The 22587-nt window shown below is 39.4% G+C and overlaps 1 protein-coding gene across 4 annotated transcripts in view; it reads right to left on the reverse strand.

Annotated features, from left to right (window-relative positions):
* The window catches only part of PHF3 (PHD finger protein 3), a 79245-nt gene extending 60680 nt beyond the window's left edge, over positions 1 to 18565 (reverse strand). Inside the window, exons 1-2 of one of the 4 annotated variants that reach the window (XM_046639288.1) lie at positions 18263 to 18565; positions 7612 to 7814 (exon numbers count right to left, since the gene is read on the reverse strand). In XM_046639288.1, coding sequence (XP_046495244.1) covers positions 7612 to 7789 — 178 coding nt within the window. In that variant the 5' untranslated portion in view covers positions 7790 to 7814; positions 18263 to 18565. Of the gene's footprint in view, positions 1 to 3051; positions 3072 to 7545; positions 7815 to 18262 lie in introns of those variants that run through there. The other 3 variants (XM_046639287.1, XM_046639291.1, XM_046639290.1) reach the window with 3 other exon arrangements.
* Positions 18566 to 22587: the final 4022 nt, after the last annotated feature.

Raw genomic sequence — 22587 nt, forward strand, 5'->3', positions numbered from 1 at the left:
CCAGTGAAACCCTGGGCCGCCGAAGCGGAGCATGAGAACTGAACCACTTGGCCACAGGGTGGCCCCCAGACAACAGATTTTAACAAATTTCTAAAAGATGAAAAGAAAATTGAATAGAAAAGATTAATGGAACAGCAGGGAAAAGTTACAGCCTAGAGCCAAAGGGAGCTACAGCTTAAGGAACAACTCCACCCAACAAACATACAGAGTTTCTAGAAATGGAATGGTAGAGAGCACTGGCAGTGAGCTGGGCTAGAAATAAGGAATTAACTTAAGGCCTAACTACTGAGAGGTCAACCTCATCCCTTCCCCCACTGCAGTACCCAGCAAGGCCTAGAGCCAAGCACTGAACTCTGAGCAAGAAAATCTTTTCTTAACGAAAACTGAATGAACCAGTTGGAGGAAATAAGAGAGTCTCTACCTAAGGAGAGGGACCCCTCACCCTGGTATTTAGGGGTCCCCCAAATACCTGCAGGCTCTTAAGCTAAAGCCCACTTACCTCACAGCAAAACTTGACATAAATTTCCTATTTCCTCCCATTTTAAACATCAACAAGCAACCAAAAATAATCAGACATTTGGGGAAAGCTTGCAACACTATGGGAAAGATCAAAATAAACAAATAGAAAAACCAATTTAGACTATAAAGAGCTCTGACTAGATCCCTATGACAATAGAATACTATTTAAAAATGGTATGAATAAAGATAACAAGAGTTCTTAGAAATGGTAATTGTCAAATTAAATCCTCAGAGAGATGGAAAATAAGGCAGTAAATCTACACAAAGACTAAAACAAATTGATGGCAAAGATGCAAGAAAGAGATAAGAAAAATGAGCAATTAATCCAGAAGGGCCAACAGCTTTCTACTAAGAGTCTGCAAAGAAAAAACAGAAAATTTCCCAGAGCTGAAGGGATCACTCCCCAAACTGAAAAGGCCACCAAGTGCCCAGCAAACACAATGAAAGACTGCACACGAGAAGACAGAGAAGCTCTAAAGCTGGGGTGTGCGAAGGCCACCTAAGAAAGCAACACGTTCCCTGCAAAGAGCAGGCAACCCATCAGCAACACCGACGACAGCAGACTCAGAACAACACCTTAACATGTTAAGGCACTGATACTCAACTTTGTTTTCTATATAAAGGCTGACTATTAGTTAGGTATGATATTACTAGAAAGGATGTCATTAAGTAAAGAAGGCAGAGATAAAGAAGATGAAATACAGGCAAACAACAGCTCTACTCAAGAAGGGCAGTGAAGCTCGGGATGACAGACGCACAAGAGGCCTAGAGAACAGCAAACCCAGACAGCAACAGGCCAATGACAGAGGGCTCTGGGAGGCAGGTCTCCAGAAAAAAAGGTAGATTCAACAGAACCAAAAGTACGCCCAAGACACTGGAAAAAGAATCCTGTTAGAATAGCATAGAAATTCAAGTTTTTTAAAAAAAAAATGCAGTCAGCAACCCAAAAAATAAAAACTGTACTAGTCTTGATCCAAGGTTTGTGTTTGAAGTCAAATAAGCAATGGGCTTCAGGAATAACAAGGGAATGAATTTTAAGCAATAGATGACAGGAAGAAACAAAGATATCAGGGATATAGTGATGAAGACATGATTAATTTTATTTCTCACTTTAAATTAAAACGACAGAAAATTAAATGCTCAGGCAATGCAAAGTAAAAATATACTTGGCTTTATATTATGTCAGGCTAAGGAAGCAAAAGTCAACTGACTCAAGTAAAGGTAAAACAGAAATGCCACAAAATATATACACTAAAAACATAAATTGGAAAACTCTGGTCTTGGGCCAGAAATTCCCTACCTCTGGATTTTCTAAGTTTAGAAAGTGATACTTTAGTGTTTGTGTTAAAGGGCTTATTTGTTTTCTCTGAATCCAATTCTGTTATTTTGGTATTTAGGATGACCTGTATCAATGACTAACGAAAAATACCTGTTCGAGAAGAACTGACATAATCTATCAAAAATGTCTAAATTGAAAAACAATCTATAACAAGGAGAAAGTATAAGAAATAAGACGGCAAGAAACAGAGTGAATTAAGAGCAATGAAAGCTGCTTACATAAATGCAGTTATCACTGAGCTATGAAGCTGTATTTCAAAGAATTTAAAGAAGCAATGAAATACATCAAGCCTGCAAATAGGATTTAGGATTAAACCGTCTAATTTTTAATAAAGAAGAAGTAACAGAGACACTCTATGTTGGAACAGACCATAAAAGGCCACCTAATAGAAACAACTACCTGATAACTAAAATGTCCGATGAAACACCCCAGGCAAGAGGGTCACATCCACAATAAATCCTATATCCCCAGGGAACCTATCATTCTATCTTTTGGGAACCTCAAGTTCTTCCTTTTAACCAATCAAACTCTGCCCCCCTCTAACTGCTCCCTGGTGGATCTGGCGTTTTCCTGTTATCCATAAAAATGTCCAATCTCTCACCAATGTGACAACCTTTCAAGCATTTATGGCTACTATCGCGTTCTACTCTTTCCAGCTTCCAGCATCTTCTGCTCTCCACTAATTTACATCTGTAATTCTATAAGGTGTTTGCCTCTCTTTTTTATTTGCTCTGTTCTGAATATACCCTAGTTTCACCAAAACTCCCCTAAGTATAACTTGAAATGATATTTAATATTAACCATCCATTTACAGAAATGAAGTTTTATTCTTAAAGGTTATGCATGTTCCCACAAGGCTGATCAGTTACTCTTTAACATTCAATTAAGAGTATATGCTTTGTCTTAACCAATATATTTTCAGCTCATTTGCATGACACATTAAATTTGTATTTTCTAATTCAAATGCAATTCTCAAAAATAAGATCAATGGCGCAAAAGGGTCATTAAAGCACAGAAGTGAAAAAAAATAACAGCAAATACTACCATTCAGAATAATAAACAAAAGTAGTGAAAAAAGACCCCAGCGCAAACATGGAATGAATTTATATGTATAACTGGATCTACATGTGCAATCAATTTCCACAGAGTTCGCCACCCCCGCCTAAAATACCAATAAGAAGAACGATAATTACTATCTGAAAAGTGGTTTCTACTGGACCAGGGTCCACTGTATTTAGTTCAATGTACTGCCTGATTGAAAATGTCATCCAAGGAGCCAGCCCAGTGGCGCAGTGGTTAAGTTCGCACGTTCTGCTTGTTGGCGGCCCAGGGTTCACCGGTTCAGATCCCGGGTGTGGACATGGCACCACTTAGCACGCCATGCTGTGGTAGGCGTCCCACATATAAAGTAGAGGAAGATGGGCAGGATGTTAGCTCAGGGCCAGTCTTCCTCAGCAAAAAGGGAGGACTGGCAGTAGTTAGCTCAGGGCTAATCTTCCTCAAAAAAATAAACAAATAAAAAGAAAATGTCATCCAAGAAAAGCATGAAACCATAAAAACTTAATACCTTTTAAACAAACCTCAGTGATGCAGAACACCATTTTTCCAGAATACAATATAATTTTTCCAATATTACACAGACGAATGCTGCCTCTCATGATGAAGAAGTCCCAAACTACAGAGCTATGATTAATAGTTAAAAATGTCTGTGCCAAAAAAGGGACCAAATCATATCATTGCTGAGAAGCTTGTAAAACCAGTCTTAACATGTATTACAATACTTTGCTCCAAAAGAAAGCAGTACAAGCTAAACTTCTTATTGAACACTGCTTGATGTTATATATTATCAATGGCATTCACGATAGGAAAGCAGCTATCATATATGCATGCTAACAGAAATTTTCCTTTACAGTTGAAAAAAACACAAGTACATAATATGAATCGACTCTTAGCAAATATGCAAGATGTTGGTAAGAATTTAATGATTTTTTGACGTGTTTAATCTCCAAAACCATGCCACAGGAAGTTTGTTTTTAATTGAGTGAATGATGATTTTGTAAGCACAATGTAGCCTGGAAAGGACACCTTGGTTTCACTGAAGGAGGCGGTAGCTACAAGCGCCATATGAATGAAAGGCTGCTCTGAATACCCGTATGTCTACAGTGTGTCTATCTTCCTGGTCTTAAGGAAATACATCAAATTACAGCCACTGAACATTTATATTCAATATACCATATAAAGAAATGGGTCATAAATACAAGATTTGTTTCACATTTATGAATCAGTGTCTATGTAAAAGGGGAACACGTTTGTAAAATGAGAGAGAAAATAAACATTTCTTCATGACACCGATAATTCTAGTTTTTCAAACACCATTTCAATAATTTTGAATACATTCCTCAAGTGGTATATATAAACAACACATTTGGTATCTTGAACCCATTACTTGGGAAAATGTTTTTATTTTAAGGATAAGGTATCAGGATTTTTTTAAGGATACCAATAACTGGTTTGATCATCAAGATCAAATACTTCCCCAATACTTGATTTTCCTTACTCACTGGAGTTTAAAAAAAAAATAACATTGGGGCCAGCCTGATGGGTAGTGGTTAAATTCGTGCACTCCACTCCAGCAGCCCAGGTTCACAGGTTCAGATCCCTGGCACAGACCTGCACCACTCATCAGCCATGCTGTGACAGAGTCCCACATACAAGATAGAGGAAGACTGGCATAGATGTCAGCTCAGCGACAATCTTCCTCAAGCAAAAAGAGGAAGATTGGCAACAGATGCTAGCAGTCAATCTTCCTTATCAAAAAAAAGGAAAGAATTTATTATTGGGCAAACCTAAAAACCATATGCAAACACTACAATTACATAAAGAAATACTTTACAGAGTCAAAAGCATTCCAAAAGAGGAACAGAAATCTACCAGTTATCTCTCAAAATGAAACCACTGGAATCCTAACTTCTGCACATCTGACAGAGCACTAAATGTAATCTTCCATGTTTCTTTCCTATTTTTACAATTTTTAAAGTTACTCTATGATTCCTAGAGACAGCTGAAATACAATGCAAGCCATTCAACTACACCAACAAAAAATTGGTCTTCAACAACTACAGCAACCAACCTGGTTCAGCATAGCAGAGAAGAAGACAGCAGTTATTCTGCTTGCTAATTCTGCACTGTCAAAACCACGGTTACAAAATAACCATAATCTACAGCTTTCCTTGGTTTGAGGAATACTGATAGGGTCATTTCCCTGCTAAGCTTCACAAGACAATTAGTAAAGACCTACAGAGCCAAGTACAAACATCTGGGTAAGAGCTATGTCATTTTTACTTAAGAACAAAAAGATGAAGTAGTTTGTGAATAGCTGAGTTATAAAAGTTCTCCACATGGGGTTTTCACTAAACAAAATTTCTTCTTTGTGATGCTCTCTTAAATCTAAAATTATTTCAAAACACATTTTTTTAAATACTTTTTAACATTTTCCATTTTGCTATCATTAGAAAGTATACAGGTCTTATAGTGAACCAAATATCCCCAAGGGCAGAAGGAACTCTGAAGTAATCAAGATCAATCCCCTGCCTGACAGTACAACGACATGGAAAGAATCCTGGACAGGGGAGCTTTATTAATTTAAGTTTCCCCTACATATTCCTTTAAACAGCTTAAAAACACACATACTACATATATATGAATACAAACAGTTCTCCTTCAGAACCAAGGTAAATAATTGCAGCAAATAAATTTAAAATTAGAAAATAATTGCATGTAAGTTCTTAAATAAAAAAGTTAAAGTTTACAAGATAATAGAATCATAAACAAGTATTAATCATACCTTAAAAATATTTAATTACTTCAATAAAGATGTTCTAAGTCTTCTATTAGCAAAAGAAATATTCACCAAAACTGAAGAGACTTTTCACATCAATAAAAACTTTTCATATCATCCGAAATCAATTAAAAAAGAAAAAAGATAGCAAGTAGGAATACCAGTATTACATAAAGGGCTGGGATTTTATAAGTAAAGTCTAATAGGATGATACAGTTGCCCATTCCAGGCGCAGTATAACATCCTTGAGGGGAACTGTACTTCCAGTAACAAGCACATAAGTATTCAATACATGTTTTTCCTGAATTTGGACTAAACTGTGAAACTTTGCACGTACAACCAAACACTGTCAAAAGTGTTTGACAATGAAGATAATTAGATAAACTGTACCGACACAGGAACCAAAGTAAAACTTGAACAATGCATACATAAAATAAAACTTTAAAAGCTTTAAAACATTTAAAATACAACAAAAACAATGTAAACCTATGCAATAACACAACACAATGTATACAGTTCAGAGATACACCATCAGCAAGCAATTCCAAAGACCTCAATAGTAAGGAGTTGTTAAAGTGACAAGATCGCTAGCAGCCAAAGTGCTGAGGTCTTCAGGCACAGTAATCTGACAGTTATGGATGAACAGCGGGCCACCTAATATAAACTTTAAGTAATATTACATCAAAATATTAGGTACAAAATAGTAAAAGGAAAATAAAAAACATACTGAGAAACTGTAGTGCAGAAGTCTAGAATCATTGAAAAACAGACCACCACCACAAATACCCGTGAACTACTCTAGGGAAAAGGGAGGGAGAGCCTGGCTTTCCCTTACCTCATCTTAGCTCACAGAACAGATAACTGCTCCAAAGTTTGTTGTAATTATTTCTTTGCTCTATAAAAGAAAATCTACATATTTTTCCACATATTAACATATCTCTAAGTAATTTCTTAAGAATTAGTTTAGCCCTACGGAAAGTTACTATCCTCGATCTTTCAGTTACTTCAACTACAGATCCTAGAATAGCGCTGGCCCACTAGAAATATAATGAAAGCCACATATATAACTTTAAATTTTCAAGTAGTCACCTTTAGAAAAGGTGAAAAGAAAACAAATGAAATTAATTTTAATAATTTATTTCATTTAACCAAAATATCTAAAATATCACCTCAGCATGTAATCAACATTGAAAAAAATTTGACGAAAACATTGTACATTCTTTCTCCTTACTGAGTCTTTAAAATCTAACGTGCGTTTTACAGCACATCTCAGTTAGGACCAGACTCATTTCAAGTGATTAACAGTTGTATGTGGCTAGTGGGTACCACAGTGGACAGCACGGGTCTAGAGTGCCTTCTCTGGTTCTGAGATACATGTACAAAATACCAAAAGATCTGAAATGGGAGCACACAATAGATAAAATTTAAAGGGCTGGGAGGGGCACTGAGGTCAATTCAGTAGTTCCCCCTGACTCCAGCAGGCCTAGGGTGACAACATGTCCCAATTTGGAAGGCAATCCCTATTTCTTAGGGAGAGTCCCAATTTACACCTGTTGTCATGATGTAATTATTAACAGCACCCCCTGTAATTCTCACAAAGTATCCACTTTGGATGCTAAATTATATGGTTACCCAGTCTATATCCATAATATCCTCAAAGGTAATTCCACACTCCTTAGAAGAAAATTTAATTTAAATTCTAAATCTGATGCCTAGAAAAGCAGCTCTCAATTCAAAGGAAAGAACCCTAAATTCACTACCCTCATCAAAAAAAAAAAAAAAAAAAAGATGCTGCTGAAAATTCTTTTTATTTTAAATTTCAAACTAAAAAAAAAAAAGTAAGAATTACCTGTTGAACAAGGCCTCTGGAAATTGGGATCATTGCTATCCAAAACAGGCAAACAGAACTGCTTACTTGCAGATCCTAGCATAGGATCCTTATCGCTGAGCATGTTCTTCAGCGAGTCCTCTAAGACATTTTGACTTGTACTAAAATCCTCACAGACTTCATTCTCCAGGTTGGATCCTAGAAATAGGGCATCATCTAAGTGTTCAGTAGGAATTAAATGATTAAATGTATCAACTATATCCATGAAGACTTCTGTGTGTCTTTCAACCCTATAGAAAGACAAAAAAAATACCATAAGAAATAAAGCTATCAATTGATAATCACCTAAAACCAAATTATTTTAATAGTTTTGAGTCTAAGAACACACTTAGGTATTTCTGAATTGTTTTTAAAAAAAATCCTCATTGTTTTTAGAATACACATTTGGACATGTAGAACAAATCTTCACTAAATAATGTTTCTTCATCATGCATGTAGAATATCATTTTACCAGAAATCCTACTAAATGTTTACTCAGTTCATTATTTAAAAAAAAAAAACAACTGTGTATATAGTCCATTAATTTGACACATTTGAAAGAATTACATGGCTTAAACCACAAAAACCACGTTTTTAACCATAATCTTTTCATAAATTAACAATCAGACACTGCTTTTACAAGTCCATATAAAAGAGCTAAAATCAAATCAGTTAAATGATTGTCACATACCTATTAAAACCGTAAAATAGCCTTGTTTTATTTACAAAGCATTTAAATTATTTAAAGAAAGGTAATATAGACAGACAGAAAATTTTTTGGTGGGGGTAGGGGGAAAAATGGAAAAAAACTATTAACTAAATCCAACAAATCAAAACTCAAAAAAACTACACACACGTAGGCACAGAAGCGAACATACACACATTTTAGGGGGTACTCCTGTTAGGATAAAATGAGATAAATGAGAAGAAAACAATGTATCAGAGATTCCAATTTATTTTAGCGAGTTATGTGGGGTCTACAGAGATATTGAGCCAGTCTCCTACTTGAACCATACCTAAGCACTAGGTATTGCTCAGCGAAGGTCATCTCATGCTCTAGAGGAGCCTCAATTACCAAAGTTAAATTATTTCCAATATTGGTTTCAGAGAAAACAGAACCAAAGTGTTTTGGGGGATGGGGCAGAGTCAACAAAAATTTAATAATATTCAGTTAGCTAGAAAATTCCACTAATTAACCCAGAACATCTCGGGTTCCAAAATTCTAAGGTTTTTTAGATTAGCTCCAAATCTACCAAAATCTTCTCAAACTGTCCTTGAATTCTTTCCCCTATAAAAATGAGGGAAGAAGTTCAAAGATACTCTAGAATTTACTGGGTACATATTATATGCTGCTAAATATTTTACCTAGAGCGTATATTATATGCTGCTAAATATTTAATTCATTTATTCCCAATACATAATAATAATAAATAGGCCCTATTATTGTCCTTATTTTACAAACAAAGTGCATTTAAATAATTTAAATGTCTTCCCCAAAGTCACAAAACAGAGCCAAGATTCAAACCCAGGTTTCAAGGTTTTGCAGCCCACAGCCGTAGCTCTTACCCTTTCATACCGAGCTACAGAGCTAGAAATTGACTAGATTTGATTCACTGAAGGCTCTGCTTTAAAAACAACTTTCCAACAAATAAGTGACTGGCTGGGGCCTTGGACAAGAGAGGGATGGACTGCAAAGGGACAGGAAGATACTCTGGCGGATGATGAAAATGTCCTAAATCTTGACTGTGGTAGTAGTTTCAGGAGTGTATACACCCACCAAAATTTCCCAATCTGTTTATTTTAAATAGATGTAGTTTACTGTTAACACAATTTAAAATTTAAAGAAAGGTAAGAAAATTTCCTCAGTCTCACAAATTAATCCTCTTCTAAACAGAAAGATTACAGCATCTCTTCTCAAATTTTGCAATTTATTTATATCGAAATATTAATAAAGCACTGAAATAACAAAATGTTAACTATTTGATTGACCTGCTGGTTATTTTACATGCATTCTCTAACTTATAACATTAGGAGAAAATTACAGCTCACAATGCTGATGAAAAGTTAGGAAAAGTTTTAATTCCCTAAAGCTATCTGACCTTAGTACCTAAGAAAGGCTCAATTATCCTATCACTAATACTTCCACTAACATGTTTGTAGGTTCCAAAGAAATTTTACTATAATAAATTTCTGGTAATTAAAAAATAATTTACAAAAATCTTACTAAACCTTACAAAAGTAAGTATCTAGAACTACCAACAAATCTTTTATCTGAATGTGCTGGAATCCCAAGTTTACCACAGGCCAAAACTACGTCCTCTTCAGAGTTCTATCCCAATTAATAATCTTTTTTTTCTCAGATGAATCAAAAAGAAAAAAAAAGGCAATTCCAGCTCTAAAAACAAACAGCTAACTTCCTTCTAAAAATGGTTTGCTGAATCTACTGAAAATGCACTCCCTCCCATAGCAACACAAGTCCAGTAAATTCCACAAACTTCACCTGAGGTCATTCTTTCTGCTGCACCCACTACTGGCTACGAGCTCTCAAGTGATGGAGAACATTCAGAAGTTATGGTCACGTAGCTTGAAATCACAACACTGTAAGACCAACCCATCCTAAATAGTGAACTAAATGAGCAAAGTATTTTTTTCAATACTACTACTATTAGTGAACTATCCCAAACTCCTTTATTAAAAAGTGCCTTCAGAGCTTGCAGCACATTTTTTAATCTCAACAGTAGACAATATCTAGTCTTTAAAGATCAATTTCTTTAAAAAAGTAAAGAAAAAAGTAAATAAGATGGGTAAACCAAACTTGCCAGTACTTTTTTTGGCCAGAACTAGTATGACTTATAAAGTGTGTTTCCCTGGATTGAAATAAACATATCAGGAAAAAGTCTTCCATGGTCCAAATGCGGAGAAAGACTAGTATGATAAAGTTACATTTCTTTAACAACACCTTTAATTTATTCAACAAATGTTTACTAAGCAGATACCATTGTCTGAGACACCTTTAATATGCCAATGAGACTTGGAAGCTTCCAAGACAGAATAGAGTATAAAGCATCCCAAACTAATGGGTCCAAAGAAGACAATTTCTATAGGACACATCACAAGACTAGTGTTTTGTGAAATTGTTATAAACTAGTAAGACTGATTTTTCATGAGCAGTTGCAACTGGCTCTGGGGGCAATTCCAAAGGAAGAATGCCAGAAATGATAGTAGACAGCCATCCCACAAGACTATCTTGAAAGTAACATTTAAGGTTGGTATAAAGTAATATATTTTAAAAAAATCAGTTTCAAATATCAAGTGCTCAGTATCAAAAATAGAATAATAAAAACACTGCATGCTACATTGGAAAACAAATGCTAGCCAATTGTAGAAACATTAACTCACTTAACATGAACACACTAACCTACCAAATGCAATGTGGTGTCCTGGACTGGACCACAGAACAGAAAAAGGACAGCAGTAGAAACACGGGTGAAATCAGAATACAGTCTGGAACTGAGTTTACAGTGATGTACGAATGCCAATCTCCAGTTCTGATAAAGGCACCAGCATTACGTCAGATGCAACAACCAGGGAAACGGGATGAAGGGCATATACAACTCTATACCATGTTTGCAACTGTTCTATAAATCTAAAATCGTTCCAAAATAAAACTTTTTTTCTTTTTTTAAAAAAAAAGGACATTAATCTAAAATACAATGCCCTGAGATACCTGGTAATGTGGCTAGACAAAGGTAATCAGATCTAATTAAGGAGAAAAATTAAGAGTTAATTCAGTTATCTCTGTTAATTAAACAGACTCCTTGATTTAAACAAATTCCTGTTTCTTACATTGAAGTTTTACTTAAATGCTTCCCTCTATTTGGCATTACAAATTTAATAATTAAAACATAACAAGCCTACCTGGGGCATATTTTAAATGGTTAATGATATGTATGTTTCTAATTAAATTGATAGTAACAGTTTGGAATACATATATGCTAAAGTCAGAAATTATTTCTGGGTTCACAGACACACCGCATGTTTACAGATAACAAAATGTACCCAGCCAAGTCAGAGAATTAGATAATCTGCTTAATTCAAAATTACACATTCATTCATATATTTATTAAGCATCTACTATCAAGTATTATCAAAGGTACTGGTGAAACAAACCAAGTCTCAAATTCAGGGAACTCACAATCCAAAATAGAGCATAGGCACAGAAACAAATACAACAACATGTAAACATCAAAACACAACATGAAAGTGTCATATTGAAGGGCTGCAGACAGCATCACAGAGGAAGGCGAGACTCAGGAAGCCAAGAAAGGCTGCACAGGCGATGTGTGAGCTGAATCCCAGAAGTCCGGAGGGTACTCCAGGCAAAGGGAACAGCATGCGCTGATTATGCATGGCAGAGTGTACTCCTAATCGACCTTTTGGAAAGACTCAGAATAAATTAAAAATAAGTATTAGTACTAACATTCCGAATAAATTTAATCTGAGTCTGAAGACAGATTTCCCGCTTTAAAATGCTTGATTCATCTGTAACTGGTAGAGAATTATACTGCAGTCAGATTAGCTTACACTGGTAAAACCAGCATATATTGTGTGCTATGTGTTTCATGAATGACTAGAATGCAAAAAGATAAGATTTACAAAGCACCAACAGCAAGAAAAAAATGACACTTCTACGAAAACCCCCTTCAAATTAAGAGTAAATTAAAATTCATTATCTCAACTTCTCAGAAATACCTTCAAAGTGAAACTGTGTATTTAATCATATGATCTCCTTAAAAAACAAAATAGTGCACATAAGCCTAACAACTAATCACTAATGCTATCAAAGGGCCTAATGGGTTATCCTATGATGAAGCTCTGTGTCACAGTCTACACTCTTATAAGGGTGGCAAAGGGGGGTAAAACAGACATCAGGAGATTAGAAAATCTATGAAGGAAAACTAGGGTAATAGTGACAAGTGAGGGCGAGGGCATTCTATGTGCGATGGTAAATGAAGGCCTTGCTAACCCGGGAGCCAAAACCTGAAATGAGGGAGTGACCCAGGCATAAATGGGGAACAGCAATCGAGGCAAAGACCTAAATAAATGCAAAGACCCTGGGAATGAGACTGCTTGGTGCCTTCCAGCCCCCACGCCACAGTTTAAATTAAGACATCAATTCATCGGGCATCCTCACTATGAACAAATTTCTAACTGGCAGTAGTAGAGGTGAAAAATAAAAGTACCACTACTAATAATGATGATAAAACGTAAAACTTACTGTGCTCTAACTTCATGCCAGGCACTGCTAGACATGATTCACATCAGCAGTTCCCAATCAGAGGCAACTGTGCCCCTGCAGAGGACACACGGCCGTGTATGGAGACATTTTTGGTCATCATATCCAGAAGACACGCTACTGGCATCTACTAAGTATACTACAACGCTCCAGGAAAGCTCCACAACAAAGAATTCTTCAGCCAAAAAATACTGCTGAGGTTAAGAAACTCTGATCTGCATTTATTAATTTAATCCTCACAATGCTATATTATAATCCCAATCACACAAAAAATAAATAAAATTGAGATCAGAGAGATTAAATTACTTGCTAGAGTAAGTGGTGAAGCTGAAATTTGAACCCAGAAAATTCCATCTGACAGCCAATGCACTTACTACTACCCTGTACTATCTCTTTATAAAGTTAAATTCATTGAATGTTTCTTATGTGCTGGGCACTGTGCTAAACTTAAATATATAATGTCACTTAATCTTCACAGCCACACAATTAGGCAGATACTATTATTATTCTCAATTTATAAGAGAGGGGCTAAAGCTTAACAAAGTTACACCTAATATTACAGAATAAGTAAACGACAAGAGCTGGAACTCAAATCCACTCTGACACAAAGATCATTTCTTAACCACCACGATACAACAAGGTTAAAGATGAATAATAGGGGGGTCAGGCCCATGGCCCAGCAGTTAAGTTCACACGCTCCACTTTGCTGGCCCAGGGTTTCACCGGTTCGGATCCTGGGCACAGACATGGCACCACTATCAGGCCAGGCTGAGGTGGTGTCCCATGCAGCACGGCCAGAAGAACCTACAACTAGAATATACAACTATGTACTGGGGTGCTTTGGGGAGGAGAAGAAAAAGAAAGAAAGAAAAAAATGATTGGCAACAGATGTTAGCTCAGGTGCCAATCTTTAAAAAAAAAAAAAAAAAAAGATGAATAATAGGTTATCCTTCCAGGCTAGACCTAAGGAAAATCACTAAATTAGGTCATGTGCTATGACAAGTCTACAAAGTACAATTCTACAAAGCAATGCAACCTAATCACCTTTCCAATTCTGGTCCAGTTTCATTGGCTAGACTCTTGGCAAGACTTCTGGAGAAAAAGCAAGGATCATAACTTCTTTCCTGAATTTATCAGGTAAAAAGAATATATAAGAATCCACAGTGTCTGCCACACTAAGACCAACGCTGACCCAACAACCTAGAAAAAGAACTATCAAGTACAAAGTTGAAACTGGCAAAAGCAGAATTACACTAGCCAACAGTAGTAAGAAAGAATTAACTTCAAAGTCTACAACTATATCCTACTGACATTATGGGAAGCATCAGCAGTTTGGATTACCCACAGAAACAGTAGAAATAGCACATCATTAAAACTATGGCCTAGGTAATAACAGTCCAAGCTAACATGTACTTAGCATGTCCCGTACGCCAGCCCTAAGCTGGGTGTACTGTAGGCATTATCTCATTAGCTCCCCATAAGGTAGGAGCAATTATTATTTCCATTTTACAGATGAGCAAACTGAGGCTCAGCCCATTATGTAATTTGCCCAAGGTCACATAGCCAGTATACCTAAAGTGGACCCCAGACAGTGTGATTCCTGAGTCCACACTTTTAATCTACTATACTTTATGCACTCTACTTGCACAATACACTAATTTTCATGTTTTTAATATACCGTTAATGAAACCTTAAAAATACTGGAAACAAAGTGAGGTACCCTTCTTTCAAAATAAATTAGAAAATATGCACTTAGCTACTCCCTAACATAAAAAACAAAACGGCTATCCTCAGTGTGTACAAACATCATTTTGGAAGTTATCAACTACCAACTTCACAATTTATTTTCACTCTACAATGTTATATAATGTTTTCATGTGGCCACCTCACACAAATTATGAATGAATTAAAACCATTTTAAGTTTAGCCTTTCTGTACAATCTACTATGTCATTCAAAAATTTGTCTAATAATGTTAGATAGTGCCAACAGATTAAAACTTCTGGATAATATTTTGAAGTGTTTACTTAACTATTTCTCTTCATCCCCTCTTCACTGTACAAATGACGGTAAAAATTTAAATCCCTTGACCATTAAAAAATGATCTAAATTAAATACACAACACATGGCAATCATTGTCGAGTCTGTACATTTGGGAATTCCTCATACAATGTCTTTCTAAGTTTTGAAATAGCTTCCTCTTTTAAAGATTTAACATTTCACGCCTTTGAATTTTGTTTCTCAAGACTATGTTCCTTGAGTACAAACAGCACTGGGGTCTCAAATATTTTGAATCAAATCAACATTCCCAATATCTTTCCCTACGTAATCAAAGCGCAACAATTAAACGAGAACCTTTTCTACTGTTCTCAAAAATGAAACAGCATCATAAATGTGTAACAATTTACCAAGTCATTTTTGTAGTTTAAAAATAAAATGTCTATGCTTCTGAAAAGATATTCCAGAATCTCAGGGGGTGCTCCATGAAGAAATAAGAGAAAAATAGAGCCCAAGATGTACCGTTCTGGAAAAGAAAAAAATCTAGCAGCCACTTGTCAGAAAGAATTCCCGAAATATGGATGAATGAAAATATTTAAAAATCAGCACTTCAGGGGGCTGGCCCCGTGGCCGAGTGGTTAAGTTCGCGCGCTCCGTTGCAGGTGGCCCAGTGTTTCGTCAGTTCGAATCCTGGGCGTGGACATGGCACCACTCATCAAACCACGCTGAGGCAGCGTCCCACATGCCACAACTAGAAGGACGCACAACAAAGAATATAGAACGATGTACCGGGGGGCTTTGGGGAGAAAAAGGAAAAAAATAAAAAAATCTTTAAAAAAAAAAATCAGCACTTCAGCAACGCTGGGCTCCCTGACACTGTGTGGTGAAGGAGTTAATGGTAATCCATAAACCTGGGGTGCTGATCAGTAAACCTCATTACCTCAGTAAAAAACAGAAAAGATCTTATCTCCAGACAAAAATTATTAAGTCAAAAGGATTTCAGTAGAAATCTGTGTAAAGAAAAAAAAAGTGCAAATTTAAGAAAGCAAAATGTATCAAAAAGGCAAACATCATATTACTATGTCAAGGAAGAGAACCATTATCTATATTTTAGCAGCCAAAAAATACAACTGCATGCATAATTTACATTTCACCAGTTTTTCCAAGTATAATCCATACTATGTAAAAATCTAAACTCAACATAATTTTGCAGTAATTCTCCTTGTTACTTGCTGCCTTCCAACTTTTATTAATACAGTCTTATTAATGCTATTATATAAGCCAAAGACTATCAACCTTTCCTGATTCCAATACTCAATACAATCTAAATTCTAATAGTACAGTTTTAAATGATTAATATAAAGACAACTTCCTTTCCATTTTTCTATTCTGAAATTTGCGTTAACCAAAGCTATTTTTCACCTACATTTACACAGACCACTTCTCTTAGATTTGACTTATCTGAACATGCAACAGATGAGTATACCATAAGATCAGTTAGGTAAAGGTATCTGAGGTCTATCCCAACAGCATGAAATGTATAACTAATTCAATGTGATAGAGAAAGAAGTTCACTATCTTCCCAAAGGATGTAAAAGCAGTATGATAAATTACATTTTCATGCTCTTCAATAAATGGACCTAAAAAGCATGCAAAAACAGAGGAAAACTGGTCCCATCACTAACTTATTTGTTATCCTTTTGATAAACCACCTGTACAGCTATCAAACAAAGCTTAAAAGGTAAGGTTGTAATCCTGCTCCTAAAAAGCAGCCCACTTCAGTGGAGAAGTCTTTCTGTAGCCAAGGAATTGACTGAACTGTATGTGGTTTAATCAGAGCAATAATAGCTCCTAAAAGTGCCCCCTTAAATTCTATTACTATCACGGGGAAATGGAGTATGTATTAAAAACATCAGTAGTGATGATGATGATGATATACAGGAAAAATTCATTATTGTAATATGTGGCCAGTAAACAGAAGAAGTGGGGAGAAATATAATAAATTAAGAAACGGACTAAGTGGCAGTGAAGGTGAAAAACTATCTGAAATAATCCTTACACAACACCTTCTGTGCTCTGGAATGAAGATACAAATTCAAAACTTGAAGAACGCTGCAAAAATTTCCTGATTCTTTGAATCATGTCTCTTCCCTACCACAAACACACATCTATAAACATTTTCACAATCCCGAACACTTCATTCAAGAATGAAAAAATGGTAGGATATGAATGAGGAATGGAGGTGTAGTTTTGGAAGATCTCAACCAGTTTGGAAAATGGAAGACAAGTTCGACCCCAAAACAGTGACCTAATAATACAATGTACTCTTTAAGTAGTCCCTAAGTAGTTTACTGTATCATTTTTTTATTTTAGCCTAAAATAAGGTGGTAAAGTTCGTATATGGGGAAGGTTCAATTACCGATGTTTCATTTTAAATTAAGAATCTGCACATAATGAAGATTAGGACCAGGTAGATATTAAAGCGTTGTTGCCACTTACATTAATGACTATCCATGATCATATTCTGCAAATGATTCCTGAATAGCACCAATAATCACACTCTCACATTACCTCGAATCATGAGTCTCTAGGAAATGGCATTTAAAAACCCAAAGGTCGTCCGACCTGGCAATCCACTGTCGGGGGCGGGGGGGGGGGGGGGGGGGGGGGGGGGGGGGGGGGGGGGGCGATACCAACCTGTGCGCGGTACCCACATTCTCTCCCTTTCTCCACTCTCCCCGCCCCCCTCGTGTCAGGTGATCAGTTATTTAGCACCATTAACACGCACACGTATCGACAAGTGGCTCATTAAATGACACGTATGATCGGAAGGCCAGATTCCAGGCTCCTCATTTTAAACTAAGCGAAAGGAGTCGACAGTTTGGCTCCCGAGCACAAAAGCGCGCGGTGGCAGGAGCATGGATGGAGCGCCAACTCCCCGCCTCCAACAGCGGGCCGGGGCTCGGCCTCGCGGCTCGGGCCATCGCGGCCCCCCCGGCTCCCCGGCCAGGGCCCACCGCGGGCTCCCCCGGAGAACAGAGGCCCGAAGGCCGGGCGGGGGCTGCGGCCGGGCCTTTCCGGCAGCGCCGCGGCGCCTCCGGCCTGCGCGCCGCGCGGCGGGGCACACTCACCCGAGGGCCCGGGGCGGAGCGGGAGAGGCCGCGGGCCCACCCTCCGCCCGGCGCCCCCGCCGTGGCCCGCGGTCCAAACGGCCCCGGGCGTGGAGGCGCGGCCCGCAGGCCGAGAACCTTGCGCCAGAGGCCGGCGCGGCGCCCGCACGGCTGAGCGGGAGAACGGCGCGGGGCGCCGGCCGCGGGAGCGCGGGAGGCCGCGGGCGCCGCGCGCGCAGGGGACGGGGGAGGGAGGGCTGCCCGGCTCCCCGGCCGCGGCCGGAGCCGCCACTCACCCAGCTCGGCCGGACGAGCGCTACCACTGGCAGCAGGAGGAAGATGGTGGCCGCCGCCGCCGCCGCCGCCGCCGAGGAGGAGGGGGCCCGGTGGGTGCCGCGGGGAGAGGGGGTACGCGCAGGACGTCGGCGTCGCTGCCACGGCCTCCCTGCCTCACCCGGCCGAGCGCCCGCCGCGGACGACACTCTCCAGCCTGCCGCGCCGCCCTCCTCAGCCTCGTGGCAGCCGCCGCCGCCCAGGGCCCGAGGGTCGCCTGCCTCGTGGGGACCGTGCGGCGGCGCGAGACCCCGCAGCCATCGGCGTGCGGCGGCGGCGCGGGGGCAGGAGCGGGGCCGCGTCACGTGACCCCACTGTTTACCGTTCCGGGGGCCGCGGCCTGCGCCGCCGCCGCCGCCGCGCCTGCGCGCTGGGGCCCTCCCGCGCCGCGCCTCCGCGGGGCCCCGGGCTGCCGCGCTCCGCCGGGCCACCGCACCCCTGCCCGGCATGGGAGGGCGCGGCGCTCCCCGCGGGCCTCCGGCTTTCTGCTCGCTGGAGGCCCGGGGGCGCGGCCGTGGGTGGTCGCTGTTCCCCGATTGCCCTAAGCACTCAGGCTTCACAGTTAATGTGAGATTGGTGGCCAGATCGGCCCCCCAGCGGGTGCTTTTTATTAATTGGGCGTGTGTTCCAAAATGGTAGAGGAGGGTGCGTGGATGAGGCCCCCGCCCAAGAATCCCTGCTGGCCCCACATGTCAGCCCCATCGTTAATCCCCGCCACCCCCACCTTGCCCCTAGATGGCGGGTCTGCTTCAGGACTCAGGTTGCCTCCTCCGAGAAGCATTCCTAGTCTAAGTCAGCAGTTCTCACACTGGCCAGAGCATCCCATGAAGGGTCCCAAAGACCTTTCCGAGCGTCGTCCATTCTTTTGCGATTACATATGTATGAAGCCAAATTTTCTTCATCTGCTTCAAGTAAAACAACATGGAGCAACCGAGAACCTGCAGAAGCAGTTGTGAGCATCCAGCTACCTTCTCTTAAGCCAAGCGCGGAAGAAATTTGCAAGAGGTTAAAACAGTGCCACTCTTGTTGGAAAATTGTTTTTCCTAATAAATATATTATTTATGATAACATATAATGAATTTTGCTACCTTTTAAAATTTTTTTAATTATTCTTAGGTTTAATTTCTAAGACGGTAGATAGCGATAGACATAACTAACATATAAACAAAAGCTCTTGGAAGTCCCTCAGTAATTTTTAAGCGTGCATAGGAGTCCTGAAACCAAAAAGTTTGGAAACCGCTGGTCTAGGTTCCGCGCTTCCGCAGCAGCTTGGGCTGACCTCTATCTCGGCCCTTAATAAGCATGTGAGGTAATTCTTTCTAGTCATCACCCTGACCAAAATGAGCCCCTTAAAGACACGGAGAGTGTCTCCGATCTGCAGGGACCATTACAGCACCCACTAAAGACCGACAGCCAGCACCTGCTGGGCTCTTCCAAAACCTTCACTTGTTGATTTAAGCCTCACGCCAACCGCAGGCCACATTGTAAGATTTGTGCAGAGTGGAATAATAGCTCACAAGCACGTGGTGAAGATCTATTCTTCACTCTCTCCAGTCTCCTGGTATTTCAAGCACTCCCAATACAAGTGCTCTGTACTAAGGAAGTTTAGATTGTCCTAATTCTACTGAAATCCTAGAATTCCATCCCCTGCCTTGACTCATCAATCTCTCAAAACCTTGTTTTAAAATCTGTTGACCTTAAACAAATAGACAGCCAGTTATTTCCCCAGCAAAAATGGGTTCGTTCCAGATCAGCAAAGAATTGCAATTTTGAATCTGTGACCATGGCCAACCACATGCAGGTCCTCCAGCCTCAAAGAAAGGAGGAAAAACGTTTATAGAGCGGAAGAGGAAGTTGAGAGGGGGCTGTGAACAAAGAGTCCATTGGAAGAGCCGAGAGTGCCATATGCAGTGGCTTTTCATTGTCTGAGTTGTGACAGTCTTTCATTGGCTGAGCTTCCTGCCGATCAAGAAGAGGAAGTCTTTTTTTTCTTCCTGTTGGGCTCCGCTATCATATTAGGGCATGAGAGCTCCCCCTTTTGGCCTCTCAACTCCAATTTAATGGGGTTTCTGTTTATTAATTTGACAAATCCCTTTTTTAAAAAAAATGTTTTGTTGAGAAAGGAAAATAGACATGAGTAATCAAAAAAATTTTTTCTCTTGGAGTCTCTGGGATAAATTGCAAAAATAAATCTAACTTTATTTTTATGCTTGTTGATTTCAACGTGAAATTTGAAAAAGGCATTAGGGAAGAATAAGCTTATTGTTATAAACAAAATCCAACCCCGAAAGGAACTCAACAGAGTAGAGCTCAGATGGAAAATCCCCTTGGAAGAGCTGGGGGAAACTTACCTTATTAGAAAAAAATTAGTAAATTTATGAAAACAAAATGGAGGTAAAAAGAAAATCTAGAAACCATAAACCTGTCACATTTACAAAACAAAGATTTCTAATCCTAAAAAAGCTAACAAGCTTGCCACAAAGCATGATGTTTTGATTCCGTTATTTTAAACTAGCCAAGTACCCAGATTCACATTTGTCCATTAATGATCTTTGCTCTTTTCTTCCAGATATAAACACAAACTATCTGTCTCTTACCTGGTTCCTAGAAAGCTTACTTGAAGGAAGAACTAGCATAGTAATACTAGGAGTGGCTCTAACAGCATGCAGAATACTGTTTTGGTTAAAAGACCTATTGGAAAATCAGATTGTATTGGTAACATCAAAAACTCCAAATTAATTTAGGAAAGTTAAATTTGCTAGAAAACAAGACAAGACAACCAAGAATGGCTAAAACTGACAATATATTTGTAATTAACTAAAAATTATGAAAGAATGAAAATTGATAAAATTTAGATCTTGCAAAACTTTACCCAGGAAAATTCAGCCTGGCAGAGAGTGAGGCCATGGAAGACAGCTCACAATGCAGACATGGAAGTCAACTGTGAGATGAACAATGCTTGTCATCACCGAAACATTGGTCCCTACAGTATCACTTCTCTAGAGCAAAGGTGGAAAGAATTGGGGGCCAGCCCAGTGGCGCAGCAGTTCAGTTCACACGTTCCGCTTCTTGGTGGCCCAGGTTCACCGGTTTGGATCCCGGATGTGGACATGGCACCGCTTGGCAAGCCATGCTTTGGTAGGCATCTCACATGTAAAGTAGAGGAAGATGGGCATGGATGTTAGCTCAGGGCCAGGCTTCCTCAGCAAAAAAGATGAGGACTGCCAGTAGTTAGCTCAGGGCTAATCTTCCTCAAAAAAAAAGATTGGAAAAAATTGGAAGAGTTAACTACAATCAGAAAATCAATAAAAATATTACATTTGTTTAATGAGGTTTTCTCTGGAAAACACTATCTATACACACAGACACACTTTCATGTTAGTTTGAAATACTTGTAGATGTTTTTATTCTTAAACATGAGATCAAAACTGTGGGTTCGAAATATCCTGAATTCATTTTACCAAGATAGTCGTGGAACTTAGAGGCTTAACCCAGAACACTTTGTGCCTGATGTCAGGCTTGCTCCTTTCCCACGAATTTCTTTACCTACTTTCTCCAGAAAGGTGACTCCCAGTCACTTAGGCTTTCAGGGGAAAGCAGTGGGTGAGAAGGAAGTGTATGCCCCATCCCAGGAAGAATAATTCACACAGTATACCAGAGTTCAGGGGGCCTAGAGAGGCTAGGTCCGACAATAAAAGAAAGCTTGTCCATGCGCCAGGACTGCACAAGGCATAAAAGCACCTTTGTAGACCTCAGCAACTCTAAGGTACAGGGAAGGAGCACGGAGAGAGCTGACACAACTGTTTTCTAACCACTTCTATCATTAACTCTCCATATGACCTTACCTCTCTCAGCCCTCTGCAATACTCTCCCTGCCAACCCATAACTACCTTTATTTATTCCTTTTACATCCATTCCGTTATGCACCCCAATGCGTTTCAGAAACAAAAGGTATTGTTCCTGACCTCAAGGTACTCAGAAGAGTGAGAAAGATGGGCCAGTGGACAAGTACAATGCAACCTGGTAAGTGCGTTGACAGCGGTTGGCACAGAAGACCTGTATTCGTGCTTCACCTAGCCTGGAGTGGGCAGAGGGCATTTGTGACAGAGAGGATGCCTTCAAAGACAAGAAAGTACCAGAGACTCTGGTATGTTTCAGGAACCGCAAATGATTCATTATCTGGTTGGACATATTGCAGCCATGAAAATAATCAAAATTCTTTTAAAGAAAGTACCTGTGATAATTTCCCTCAGTGACAATGTCACCTCCCTACTTGAGATCTTCCCAG

This window comes from Equus quagga, chromosome 15 (assembly GCF_021613505.1).
Source record: "Equus quagga isolate Etosha38 chromosome 15, UCLA_HA_Equagga_1.0, whole genome shotgun sequence".
Lineage (NCBI taxonomy): Eukaryota > Metazoa > Chordata > Mammalia > Perissodactyla > Equidae > Equus > Equus quagga.